The sequence below is a fragment of the Xiphophorus maculatus genome, chromosome 1 (genome assembly GCF_002775205.1).
Source record: "Xiphophorus maculatus strain JP 163 A chromosome 1, X_maculatus-5.0-male, whole genome shotgun sequence".
Classification (NCBI taxonomy): Eukaryota; Metazoa; Chordata; class Actinopteri; order Cyprinodontiformes; family Poeciliidae; genus Xiphophorus; species Xiphophorus maculatus.
In genome coordinates this window covers 22,061,473-22,075,154 of record NC_036443.1, presented here as the reverse complement: position 1 = coordinate 22,075,154, position 13,682 = coordinate 22,061,473, and the positions used below count along the sequence as shown (strand labels likewise).

Here is a 13,682-nt window from a genome sequence, read left to right as displayed (position 1 = left end):
AACTAGCAGGAATGAACACTTTAAACATATCAAACTGTGTAACTCAAAAAGCAAAAATATATGTACTTTTCAAATGTTTTCTAGTTTATCAAAGTGAACCTGTAAATAACAGAGGGTTTCACAGCAAATGCACCAAGAGTGTCTCCTGCATAAAATATATTTTCCTCAATGGTCCTTTTTAAAAACTGAATTGTTCACAGCCATCATAATTTTCTGTGCACTTTGTGTGTTCTTCCATCAAGTTTCCATGGAGACCGATGAAGAGATCAGACAAAATTATGCTAAAAACATATGTTCAAGTTTTGGATAGTGAACAAAAGCTTTATTCAAACATGAAATAAAAAAAAGTGACAGAAAAAAAAACTAATAAGCAACAATTTGCATAAATATATATTTATATCTATCTATATATATTTTCAGAGAAGGTCAGAAGTGACATATTTCAAAAGGAAAATATACAAAAACATTATAAAGAAGCTGCAAATTAAAAAAAAAATGGTACAATTAGGTACAGTTCAGAAAGTACAATAAATGTGCCTCTTTAATGTTTGGTGTTTATATATATATATATATATATATATATATATATATATTAGGAGTGTTGAGGACTGAGAGGCTCCACATACATTTATTTCCTTGCTGCTTTCTGTTTCAGTTTTCAGCAATCATGAAAATGCAGTCCAGTTTGTATTTCACCAATAGCAGTGTTGTGGTGCGTAATGCACACAACACAAAAAGAAACAAAAACAATCAACAAGAATTATTCTTCTTAGATTAAACTTAATGTTTTGTGTCAGAGTGAGGGGGGGAAGTTATACATTTTCACAGGGAAAAATCCACATACTAAAACTCCTGCTCCAAAAAAACAAAACACCTCATTGTAACTATAAAAAATGTGTAGTTGTGAAAGCTGCAATGTACATCTGCAGCTTAGTGTTATACAACAGAGTACAATTTGCTCTAATAAGGCCATGATTTTACATAAACCAATAGGTTATATAAAGTTTACACTCATACCACAATGTTTATACACTTAACAATTCAGCAAGCGTCATTCTATTTAAAAATAATATTCCAAACAACTCATAACATGGATGCAAAACAAATATTCACACGTGTATACTAAACAGTCAATTTAAACAGTTTTCCTCCCCTTATAAAAATAGCTTAAAAATCTGACACATAATTAAGTACAGTGTACATTTCTCTGTATTTTAAATATTTTGCTTCTAAAATAGTTTAATAAGAGGCTGGTATATTACTCCACTGCTCTTCCTTTTCTCCCTTGACAATGCCACACAAATGTTACACAAATTGCTCTTAAAGGCAACAACAACAAAAAAATCCCCAAGTTGCTAAAGCTTGGATCCTCGTGTTCTTCCTTGTACGCCGTTTTCGGGAATCAAAGTAAACCAAGGTTTTAAAAAGTCACAGTTTCAAAACCACACAAGTTTCCATCATACTCTTCCTAAGATTTTAAGACCTTTCATTAAGATGCCAGATGAATGTCTGGAGTTACTGGAGTTTTCAGTGGCTGTTTATAGCACAACATATTGTTGTGCTCCAGTTTTACTTTCCCTTAGGTAGCCATTTGTAGTTTTTCAGCCATGTTGGGGAAACTACAGTTGGTTTGCTACTGGAGCAAAGACCTTGACAAATTTACCATCTTGTTATACTCCATATGCTACGAGTGTTTATCCCATATTTTCACATAGGTTAGTGTAAAATTAAAATAAATATGATAGATAATATAAACATACCTAATAATTAGGGATGTCCTGATTGCTGATAATTTTGACAAAAATTGTTTCAACCCTTGGCTTCCAGAATAACTATAATGAAATTTGATATTTTTGTTTTTAAAAAAAGGCATGCATATGGGAGGATGCGACATTTAGAGGACATGCTGCTTAAAGCAGTAGAAAATAAAAAAAAAAAAGTTAATTTGTTTAAAAAGAAATAGCTTTAGTTGTATACTCCTCAAGAAGAAATATTTAAATAGTAAATAATTTTCTTAAAGATATATGTATATAGTAAAATGTGTTAACTGAAATGTAAAATATAACTGACAAATTTACCAAGTTGTGATCAAAATCAAGTTTACTAGTCAGAAGATTGACAAACTAATTCAAACCTGCTGAAAAAATTATGGTAATCTCAATAAGAAACTTAGAAACTAAAGAAATTTAGTCCCTGCTTCAGGCTTTATCAAATTAATACACATGTTTGCAAACCCAGTATGGATGCTTTAGTTTCTGCTGTTCTTCCAATTGTCCCATTTCTGATTAGCGACAATTATTTTTGTCACAACCAGTGACTGTAGGTCAGTGATAACACAACTGACCAAGAAAGCTATGCGACTAACAAAGCATCACGTTGAATAAGCAATTTTATCGTTTTTGACTCAACATAATGGTTGTTACTGACGTGTTTTTTTTTTCCTCTGGCGTAGTTAGCTAAATGCTAAGCTACTAGCATCTTTAGGCTTCGTTTCGAAATGACTTGCCCCAACATTTCGTTGGGTTTCCTGCGAATTGTTAAAAGACAAACTTCGAAAAAAGTTCTAAGTTTTTTCAATATTTATTCAGAAATATTGTTTTTGGAGTTGTAAAACGTAATGCCATTGTTCCCCATTGTGAGCAGAACACCATTTGGGCGAAAAAGGCTTCGAAGCTAAACAGAAATGATCAACAAATAACTTCATGCAAACTAGCAAAGTTTCTCAAGTTTTGTTCAACTAAATAGGCTTAATTTTTTAAAAATGGCATGGAAATCAAACAGTGCAATTGCAGACAGTAGCTCGACACTAGATATCAAGATGTTGTATTAAGGACTCAAAAAGTTGATTATTAAAAAGTAATAATAAAACCCAATCATAGAAACACCCATACAAACGTACCTTTCATCGGGACTGGGACATCCCCAATTATAGATGTAATATATATGATTATTATTTTACAATTAGTAGGAGTAATTGTTGCTTTTGTTTTTAAAATAAAAGCATATAGAGCATGTTTAATATGTGTGTTAATATTTTGAAACCATGGAATATTTATGGCTATTATAAGCAATCGATCTCAGTCTCTAAACTGTTAGCAGCCATTTAGTTCAGACTTTCCTGGGAAGGGACATCTTGTGCACAGAAACTTCATCCATGATCATAAAGACTGCATGGGCAATGCCAGGATCATTGAAAAGGCGAAGCAGGGAGACAAGAGCATGCCCCAAGTGGCAGGGCAGACACATTAAACACAGAAGCATTTAGTATCGCACCAACCAAAAAAACAAAACAAGAATCCACAATTCAGTGTTTTTACACACAGAAGCATTTTGGGAGCCTTAGGCAGGTCATACCAGAACAGAACAAAAGTATAATGCCGGTGGTGAAAAGAAAAAATAATAAAAAATATCCAACAAAAGGCAGGAGTCATTGAACAGATTGTCACTTTTCCATGCTCCGCACACAAGCATGTTTTTTTTTTTCCTTTAAACAAGACAAGCAATAAACCATCATTCCCAGTTATAATTTACGAGCTAAACAACACTGTACACGCACGAGAACACCCCCACACGCATACAAAACACAGTCCCTCACAAACACACCTCCCATTGAACCATGGGACGCAAGTTATGGTGTGAGCGGTAAATAGCTTGTCCCCTGATACCAAAGGGTTGCAAAAAACGCAAACAGAAGGAGTGATATAAACCCTCAGCATTTGTAAGGACACTTGAAGAAAGATTGTTTCGTTTGGATTGATTAAATGCAGTTGCTATGTACCACTGTGTTTGCTGGTTATAGCTTTTAAAAGCATATAAAATAATAACTCTGTTGTTTATGACAAAAATAAATAACTGAAACATCTTGCAGCAGTTGTTAAAAAAGGTCACTTAATGTTTGTGTGTTTGTAGTAGTATGTAAAAGATGCAAACTCAACAGCACAAGGAACTAGCCGTAAAAACCTTTAGCCTGAAACCATCATGCATTGCCATAGAAAAGACCAAAATGCATCCCCAGCAAACATAATTTCCATCATGCCAATATAAAGATTTAACTGTATACAAACCATACAGCATCACAAGTTAGATTACGGATTACTCTTGATGGGTCTCCCATCCCAGATGAACCCCCAATCCAGGTTTGAATACCAGAGTAGTGACTGAAATATTTAAGTGCCTCAATCCTGAAACTTGTCAGACTTCAATGGCAGAGGCTGTCAGATAATGGCAGTAAATGTTCTGAGAGTTCAGCACAGGCTTTGTTGTTCACAAATATTTGCCTCTCTTATTTCATTTTGCATCTTTTCCTGGAAAACAGCAGAATGTTTAACAACAAGGCCAACAGTTAAAATGACACCCTGTGCTGATAATCTGTGCACTGAACACTTTATGTTCCCCTGAAGTAAAGTATTGGCTTTGTAAGGAATTATGAAGGGATTCCGTGTGAAATTACTGAAGAAGTACTCCGTTTTAAAATTTTTTCCATGGAGTGATCGCTGTTTTACACAAAAAGGACACTTCAAATAGCTAAATCCATCATGTTAAAGCGTCAAAACCAGCAGTGCCCAGGCAACATCCCCATTCAGCAAACCCGAATGAACAACGAACACTTGCAGCTCACAGTAACACTGACATTTTCAGAAAGGGGGTTTTTCAACCCCAGAGGGGGATTCGTATAAAGGTTTCTTAGCGCGCAAAAATTTTTCATTTACCCCAAAAGAACAGCAGATGCATTTTTAGATTTTATAAGAAGCAATGTTTCTTCTGACCAAACTTTTCTAAGAACTCTTGGAGAACCTTTAGTTATAGGAATCCCTCATACAGCAAAGTAATAAGAAATACTACAACTTTTTTTTTTTTTTTTGCTTGCATTTGCACTGCCAGAAAAAAAGTGATTGCATAGCAGTTGCCAGACGATAATTGTGGCAATGTTAGTTATGCTTGCAACATTCACCAAATTAAAGCCACAATAAAAGGACCCTCACAATCAGAGCCGAGTCTCTGTGTGTATGTTGCGTTAAATAACTTAGGCAGAGTTGGAAGAAAGAAAAAAAACCCATCAGTTTTCTGAAATTGCTGGTCATTTCATCCCTTCTCCATTTTGGCCAAACCAGACTTTTTTGGGTGAGATTGAGAAGTTCCTGTTAGAGGATTTATGAGAAGATTCCATTGTTTTAGTGAGTAGAGAATTTTTCCTGGATCTTCCATGACAAACATGGCTCCGGTTTTGTAAAGTTGCCTGAAACTTAAATTGTACGATGTCACTTAGTGATTGTTTTACATCTTCAACATGACTGAGACTTTGAATTGACCCATCATACCAGGTCAACCTGACCAAGTTGAGCCAAGTTGACCTGGTGTGAGAAAATTCACTATTCAGATTATTTTTGAAGATCCACCAATTGTGAGCTCCACCAGACATTTTCGCTTGAATCCCACTCCACCCTTTTTGGACCGCTAACAAAGGTAAGAACTAATGTTACTGGCCCATGTCAAAGAGAGACAGATTTCCAGAAAGAGCTGGAAATCTTCTCGTTTTGAGTTAGTGAAAAATCAAACTATAAGAACCTGAAAAAATAAATCTGTTAAATAAGTAGTTTCCTAAACTAAATAAAAACATCGCTCTTTTAAATTCAAGGTAGAACCAAGTCACATCACACTGATACAAACATTGAGTGGTTGATAAATATTAGCCTGAATGATTAATTACAAAGTAACACAATTTTATATGGTGCTAATTTGTCCTCAAAATATTGGTATCGTTAAACTCTGCTATGAATGAGCATTTAGATATGTTAAATATTTTATGTTTATTAAATTAGCAATACAAGATTAAATTTAAAATTTTATCTCCTCCTTTAGAACCCATAAAAAGAATGTGCGATTCGGGACTGATGTCTGTTTACACAATATAAGAGCATTAAAAACCATGTCAGGACAGAATTGATGTTGTACCACTTCCTAAAGGGAATGTCGTGTTTCCTGGACGTATATTACAATCTACCTGATAACTGAGGTGGATGGAGAAGAAATGGGCGTGAGAATTGATGAAGCAATGAAGTGGCCTGGAGCGTCTTTACAAAACCCTGGAAGTTTAAGGTTTCTAAACGTCTATCTACATTAAATACTTAAAATGTTGAGTCTATTTTTACCGCTTGCTTCTCTACCTGATACACCATCATGAGTGTAATCTTGGATTTTTTTTTCTGCAATTCTGAATTTCCTGCATATTTTATTTAGAAGTCCTCTCAGTCAGGTAAGACTGGACTTAACTTCTGTTTCGCTTCATTTTGGTGAATGTTCTCAAATCTGTTGTGTACAGTTTGGGTGCGTTTCTAAAACCTAGACAATGACCAAGTGAACTGACTCTACCAATCTATATGCAACTGGGCCACCTATGTCCCCGATTGCAGACGGAGGGCTAATATTGTGAAGCAGGATCTTAAAAACACTCGTTAAAAGCAGCTCTGCAAAGAGGCCATGGTTCCTGCAGCGCAAATATAAACAAAGAGAGGAATCCGCCTTAAACTGTTATGAGAACTTTTAAAAAAGTTCCTTGCAGCCTGAAACAACCTGTAATGTCACATTATCAGAAATTATTTTCTCATCTCTCCAAGCTTGTCCGATTTTATGAAGCTTTGGCTTTTCTTGCTCGTGGTGACATTTTATCCTCAGACTTGACAACTCCATTGGCAGCTCCTCCTAGCAAGATGAGTTGAGTGAAGAATTAGTAATTATAGCAGGTAAGCTGAGCTGCAGCAAGCAGGAAACACTGCATCTGTGCAGACTTACCCTTGGTAGTTTCTCTTTTATGAGGCTTGCTCTTTGGGCTCACTGTCTTCTTCTTTGATGCTTGGATTTGGCTGTGCTCTCTCCACTTTTTTAACTGGAAATTAATGAACTTCCACATCATCCAGGCCTGCGTCAGACAGATGGCTGCTAGGCAGGTCATCCTGAGAGGATACAGTTTACTTTATTTTACTCCCATCTGGATGTTTGCTGAGTATACACTGAAGCACTGAGAGCTTTTTCTTGGGCATACCTGACGGTGAGCACATTAAAGTTGCCTTCTGCCAAGGAAAAACCGTGGTTTTCCGTACGGGGCAGACCAAAACCAAATGTCAGCACTGACAGCGTGAGGGTGAGGAGGCGGGCAATGACAAAAAGCAGCGCCCACAAGGTGAAGCTAGAACCAAAAGTAAATGGTACTGTCAAATACCATTACCCCATTTTTTTTTTAAAAAATGAATGAGAATAAAACAAATACCCTTTTTGCTTGTTCTCGTCACTGAAGTAGAAAAGGCGTGAAGCGTGGAACAAAAGTTCGACCAGGTAGTGAGGGACCAGCAGCACCAGGCCCAGTCGGTGGAGGCTGACAAACAAACAGGAAGAGTCAGCTAAAGACGGAAAACTCAACTTCCAGGTTCCGACACATTTTTTAGACTCAAGTTTCACACTTTTCTGTACTTGAATTTTTCTGATACATTTTTAAGGTACCGATACAAAAGTTAAATAAGACCCTTTTATTGAAGTCCTGCTTTGAATACAGAATCTGTAAAAACCTGAGAATGAAGGGGTAAACAGATGGATAATGGTCAAATTAAATATAGACTAGATGGACAGATGCGTTGGAAGGGATGCGTGGATGGACTAAAGCAGATGTATTCAACTCCAGGCCTCAAAGGCTGGAGTTGGAAGAGTCTCTGGTTCATCAATACATGGATGGAAAAAGAGAGATGGAGAGATCAAGATATGGATAATTTGATAATGAATGGAAAGATGATTGGCACATGGATGTTTTGATGGATAAACAGAAAGGGAAAGTTGGTTATTAAACAAATTCAATTTTAGTCCTTATTCCAACATTTTGTGATGATTCTAATGATAACAATGGAAAAATGTAAGGTTTGTTGCTAAATAAATAAACTTGCCTTGCTTAGGAAGATGGATAAATGGATGGACACGTGAATGAATGAATGAATGAACAGGAGGGCAAATTGGTAAAAGGGTGAATGGTTGAATGGTCAAACTGCTGGATGAACAAATCAATAGATTGTTCAAAGGAAGGTTGATTGAACTGACGGACGAATGGATAGCCTGTCAACTAAAGTGAAGCATTAAAATGTACCACCTTCCATAAGCAGTAACTACAGAACACGCCTGTGGGCTCGGCAGCATCCCTGCATCTGAGATCAATAATGCTGAAGGAAAGAAGATGAACACATAGAAGAGACTCCAAAGACTGAAACAGTGAGGTCTGAGGTCAAAAAGATTTTAGAAAGCTTCTGGTGTTGAAATCTACAGGCCAGGAAAAGGTGGCTGACCTGACTTTAAAAATGAAGAACATAATATGAGTGCATGTACAGAGAAGAGGATACTGCAGTAACGCAGCAACTATTACAACTTCATAAGTAATTAATTACAGAGAGCAGATTAGTGTCAGTCAGCAGTTTTCCGGATGTTAAGCTTTAATGACTAAAATCGTTCAAACTATCTCTTTAGAAGCTGCTTAGAGATCATAGAATTGATTTAATGAAGATATTATTCTTCTTGTAAAAGTCTCAAAGCAAATAATTACCCCTCTGACTCACTTTAAGATGTAGGCACCAGAGATGTGGACAACATAAAGGCAAATGTAATAAAGCTGGCGGGGGATGTCCTCCTATGGAAATTAAACAGACAAGGAGAGTTACTGTCAGTATAAGCAGAATTTCACATAAGCATAAAGGTAGGTAAACACAGCTAAGCTGGAAACAAAAGCACATTTGAGTTTGTGGGGTTTTTTTGTCAAAAGATTGTTTTACTGTAATTAACCAAGTGGCAAAATTACATTTATTTTTAAGGCTTTATGGGATATCCACATCTAAACAGTATGACTGGGTGATTAAAATATTTAAAAGTAAAACCAAGACATTTATTTGGTCCCAACTTACTTTGATATATTATATGTTTAAAAGAGATTTTTAAAAAAGCAAAAATATCAATCTAAACAAACTTGATAAAAGTACACTTAAAAATAATCTTTTTATTATTATTATATAATGATGAAATGCTGTTATTAAAAATAAATAAAATAAAAAATAAGCACAGGTCAACCTCACCTTTCGTACTTTTTGAAAGTACAGCTCAGGAAGTGCATGAAGCCAATAGGCAATTTGGCAAATGTAGAAGAATTTAACCTGAAAACTAAAAAGAAAATAGGTTGAGCAAAAAAACAAGAGACTAAGACACGTTAGTTTTATTTTATACATGGAGAAGAATTTTGTTACTACTAACTAAAATTCAGAGAAATGCAGAGACAAGCTCAGTGATGAATAAGCAAATTTTGAATACCAAAAAAAAAAAAAAAACAGAACACTTTGTTTAAAAAAGGAAAAACTCTGGAAGAAAGCTATTTCAAACTGTGCTTCATCAGAGTTACTTTTAAATAAACTTTTAACATCATTCCACGGTGTGACCTTATACCACACAGCTCTCAAAGGCGTCTTTACTTACACCATGTTAGTGTGTGGGTACCCCTCCCATAAGAAAGTGGGATTTGTTGCAAACTCCTCCTGTCAAAGGACAAAGTAAAACCCCCATAAAGATGAAGCCTCGTACGACATGCAATAACGTTTTTGTGACTCCTGAGCCTTGTACCGCTGTTAGGATGCTGCAGCCCCAGATAAAGGAGAACAGGTAGAACGCTGCTAGCTGGCCAGACTCATTAAACTTGCTGTGTTTGGTCTTCGACAGGTGCAACCTCCTATTAATTTTCTGAAATGGAGAATAAACACGCAATACGAACATAATTACACAGAGTGTAGATCATTATACGGCTGTGGGCAGCAGCTATGAGTGAACAGTGCATGGGAAGTTCAAGAGAAATTCACTTGGAATCAATAAACTAACAGCTTCCAGTAGTGGCCTGGTTAAAATGAAAATTTCCATAATCTAAATCAACTCAAACTTACCAAATACATTTTTTTTTTTTTACACAGACATTAATAAATAAAAATTTGCTCCTGGCGGACTTTGTGAGCAACATGTACACTCTTTCTTCAAAACAAAAAATAAACAAAAATGATTATAATAGGAAGGTTTTGGGCTTCATTTGTTTCAAGTTGAGTAGACTCACTTGAATTTGCATTAGTCCACAAAGCCAAAAGAATGGTTCCTTAATAAGAAAATAAGATAAGCCTGAAGCTTCTCTACTGTAGGTAATAAAATGTCTGCTAAGTACTTTACAAAACCCAGTTTAAAAAAAACCCAATAAAATCTACAGTGTTGTTAGTTCTTTTACTTTCTTAATTTTAATAATGCATGATCTTTAAAATGTAATAGTCTGTAGTTTCTTTTACCTCTTTTTGAAACAACTGCATTTGTTATAGTAGAAGCACAAATTAATAAAGAAACAAAATAAGCAAAAGCTGCCTGAGGACATTTTTTTTTCTGATAAAAAAAACAACATGTTTTTCAGAACAAGAGCAGTACAACCAAAATTAATAACAATAGTGTGACATTAAAAAACAATCTTAAAACATTCCATTGCAAACAAAGTACATTGCATATTTCTGTGTGGAAATGAGGCATATGCATGATTGCAAGCAAATAAAATAGGAAAAATCCAATCACAAAGCTCATGAATCGGCCCTTTGAAGTGAAGTGTTTTGAGAAGGGTTCTTTCAAAAAGGAGCTGGATTACTGAAGTGTGAACAGGTTCATCTGATGGCCGTTTTAATAAATACACAGAAAACAGTCTTAGGAAGAGAGAAGGTACGCTTTAAAGCATGTTCAATTTTTTTTGTATTATAATATTTGAATAAAAACAGCCTGTCATGCTTTGATCATTTTGGATAAAGGGAAAAGAAGAAAAAAAATGTTTTTAGGCGAATAAAGCTTCCATCAGTCCGTATGAGTTACTTGAAAATATAAATATATGTGACATTTTTCCTCAGGCATACATTTTTGATAAACAACTCATGAGAAAAGTGGTGTCTAACTGTACTCACATCGAGAATATATTCTTGAATCAAGGCGTGAAGGATGACTGCTATGAGCAGATAGAAAAACACTGTAGCCACATCTTTAGGGCCGTACTGGTAAAGGTTTACTGGCTCGCTTTTCTCATCTGCAGAGAGAAGGAGATTAGATTATTTAAAAAATAACCTAAAAGTATGAGAATTAAAGCGGAATTAAGAAACAGGAATGAGCAGAAATGCAGCAAACAAGCTTACCGAGAACTTGAGTTACATTGTACTGGACTGTGATGAACATGATGGCAAACTTTGCCGTGACCTGGAGTGATAAGAAATAATCGGAATTAATTTTATCGCTTCAGTTTTCATCGCTGATGTTTTTTAAGATCACTTTGTGCTCTACTTAGCATTCTTGGATACAAACCAAATTGTTTTTTTTTAAAGATTGCCATGTATCATTAAATGTATCCATATTTTTTCCCTATGAATGCAAATTGGCACCATGACAGATTTAGATCACTATAATTAGACAAGATTCTGTGTAGCTGCTTTAATACAATCCTCCACTGATGTTCCTTGAACACAAAGTGCTCTATTTGCTTTGAAAGACATCAGTAACATCAGTTCTCACTAAACATAAATATTCAACAGTTTTCTGAGCTTTTAGCTTGTTAAATGTGGGTTTTAGTTATTGATGTCACTTTTAAGAAAAAAAAAGCTTTCCTTCCAATCCCATATATGCAAACTGGAATTTTTGATAATAAAAGTAATAGCAAAACTAAAATAGCAGACAATGAAATAAAAACACTTTTCTTATATTTCCACAATCTTAGCTCCTTAAATTTCAGCTTTGGTGATCAAAAAACAAACACAGAAAGGCTTATGTTTACCCCATCTATATGTGCAACATGGATATTTTTTATTAACCCAGCCTGGAAGGAAGCCTGATTCTGATCATTTTAGGGGTTTTGTGTGTTTAAAGTTACTCAAAATCCATCACAATTATTTTCTTCTCTGTCCCATTTCCACCCATCCCAATTAGTAGATTAACTGCACATTATATATATATATATATATATATATATATATATATATATATATATATATATATATATATATATATATATAGTGGGAAATAATAAAACATAACATTTGAAAGATTGGAAACCAATTAAAAAATGGAGTTTGAATGGGAATAGGTGGTAAGATCCAATAAATCCACTGTACCATATAGTCAAGATTACCCTCAACCGAGTGAAACTGTCAAAGCATACCTGCCTGCTCATTTAGCAGCATGTGTGTGATTTAAGCAGCTCTGAAAGAGCCTGAATTCACAAATGATCATAATTGGGACCTATAGAGATATCCAGGAGCTGCCTGGAGGGGTAAATAAGTGAGGAGGTACATCACTCCTGCCACAGTTACATCTTGTGGGTTGTGTGCGTCGCACTTTAAATTAAGTATGTGACAATGACACTTATAATGAGAATAGTTTAATTTAAAAATGGATCGTAGAAGTCTGAATGATGCATCTGGGGTGGGGACAGGTAAGTGAGAGAAAAGCTATTTGGTTTTATTCAACCGTGGCGGAGTACTTGTCAGCTTTAGTTGCAGCCTCCAGACAGACATTCAGTCTGATCAACTTGCTGACCAAAGCATTGGTTAGCTACAGTGGAAGGCGGTGAATCAGCAGAGAGAGCCAGCGGGCCTCCTGCACATCTTCTTTGGCAATCAGAGACACATGAGAAGGGAAGAAGACACGCTAGCGCCCTGCTGTCATGTGAGCTAACGTCAGCTAGCAGCGGCTAACAGCTCCGCTCACACACCGAGTACCTCAAACATTAGGCCGAGGAGGATGATCATGGCCAAACAGGAAACCATGTCGGCGTGATTCTGGATCACAAACTCGTGGCTCAGCACCGGTGGGCTCTTGTTTTTCTTGCGGAACCCCATGGCTCATCGACACGACTCTGCCTCCCTCTGGTTCCGCTGCTGCTGCTGCTGCTGTGGCCGCTGGCCTGTTCGTCTCAGCCGAAGGATGCTGTCCCTGTAGGGTGAAGATCCCTCCGCTACAATCCGCAAACACAGACGACCGCTCGCTGCTGGGCTGTTTAAAAACAGTCATGAAGGAGCATCGCAGCAAAGCACATCACCCACTTTCTTCCTCCTGCCTGCTAAAGTCAGATGAGGGGCCCTCCCACTTCAGAGCCCCATTCATGAACCGCCCAGCGTAGTTGACGTAGAAGGAGAACCCTACGCCGTGATGTCATCACGTACTTCACGTACGCGTTCTGCGTTCTAATGTTTTTTGAAAGTGAAGAGATATAACGGTTAGATTAGTACGAAAGAGAATTAGAGCTACTGATTTTTTTTTTACTTTATTTAATCTCAGAATCCTGATTTTTTTTCTCCCCTCTCAGAATTCAGATTTTAATTCAAATGGCACCTAGGAGCAACCATCTTTAATGAGAGCGCTGTGAGTTGTATAAGGAGGAGAATCGGGAGGGTCATAATGGTTTGAAATGACATTTTACGTGACCTATTAATGTCAGAATACCCGGAAAGAAATCTGAATTCTGACTAATCATCTTCTATAGTCTTGACATCATACTCTATGTAAAAATAACAGGGACTACCCCTCTAAAGAGAATAGTTGTCAATTTAATTCATAAATACTTTGTTCACCCCAAAGGGAAATTAAATGTAATAAATGAAGTTTCTTCAAAG

The 13,682-nt window shown here is 36.2% G+C and overlaps 1 protein-coding gene across 1 annotated transcript; it reads right to left on the bottom strand.

Moving 5' to 3' along the window:
* Positions 1 to 209: 209 nt before the first annotated feature.
* LOC102229638 (translocating chain-associated membrane protein 1-like 1) lies at positions 210 to 13,197 on the bottom strand. Its single transcript, XM_005812920.2, has 11 exons — positions 12,789 to 13,197; positions 11,214 to 11,274; positions 10,989 to 11,107; positions 9,637 to 9,753; positions 9,493 to 9,551; positions 9,099 to 9,183; positions 8,589 to 8,659; positions 7,265 to 7,369; positions 7,040 to 7,183; positions 6,790 to 6,950; positions 210 to 6,699 (listed from the first exon to the last, which is right to left on the bottom strand). Exons 1-11 carry the CDS (start codon positions 12,906 to 12,908, stop codon positions 6,626 to 6,628), a joined length of 1,116 nt encoding a protein of 371 aa, XP_005812977.1. The 5' UTR covers positions 12,909 to 13,197; the 3' UTR covers positions 210 to 6,625.
* Between the last annotated feature and the right edge of the window lie 485 nt (positions 13,198 to 13,682).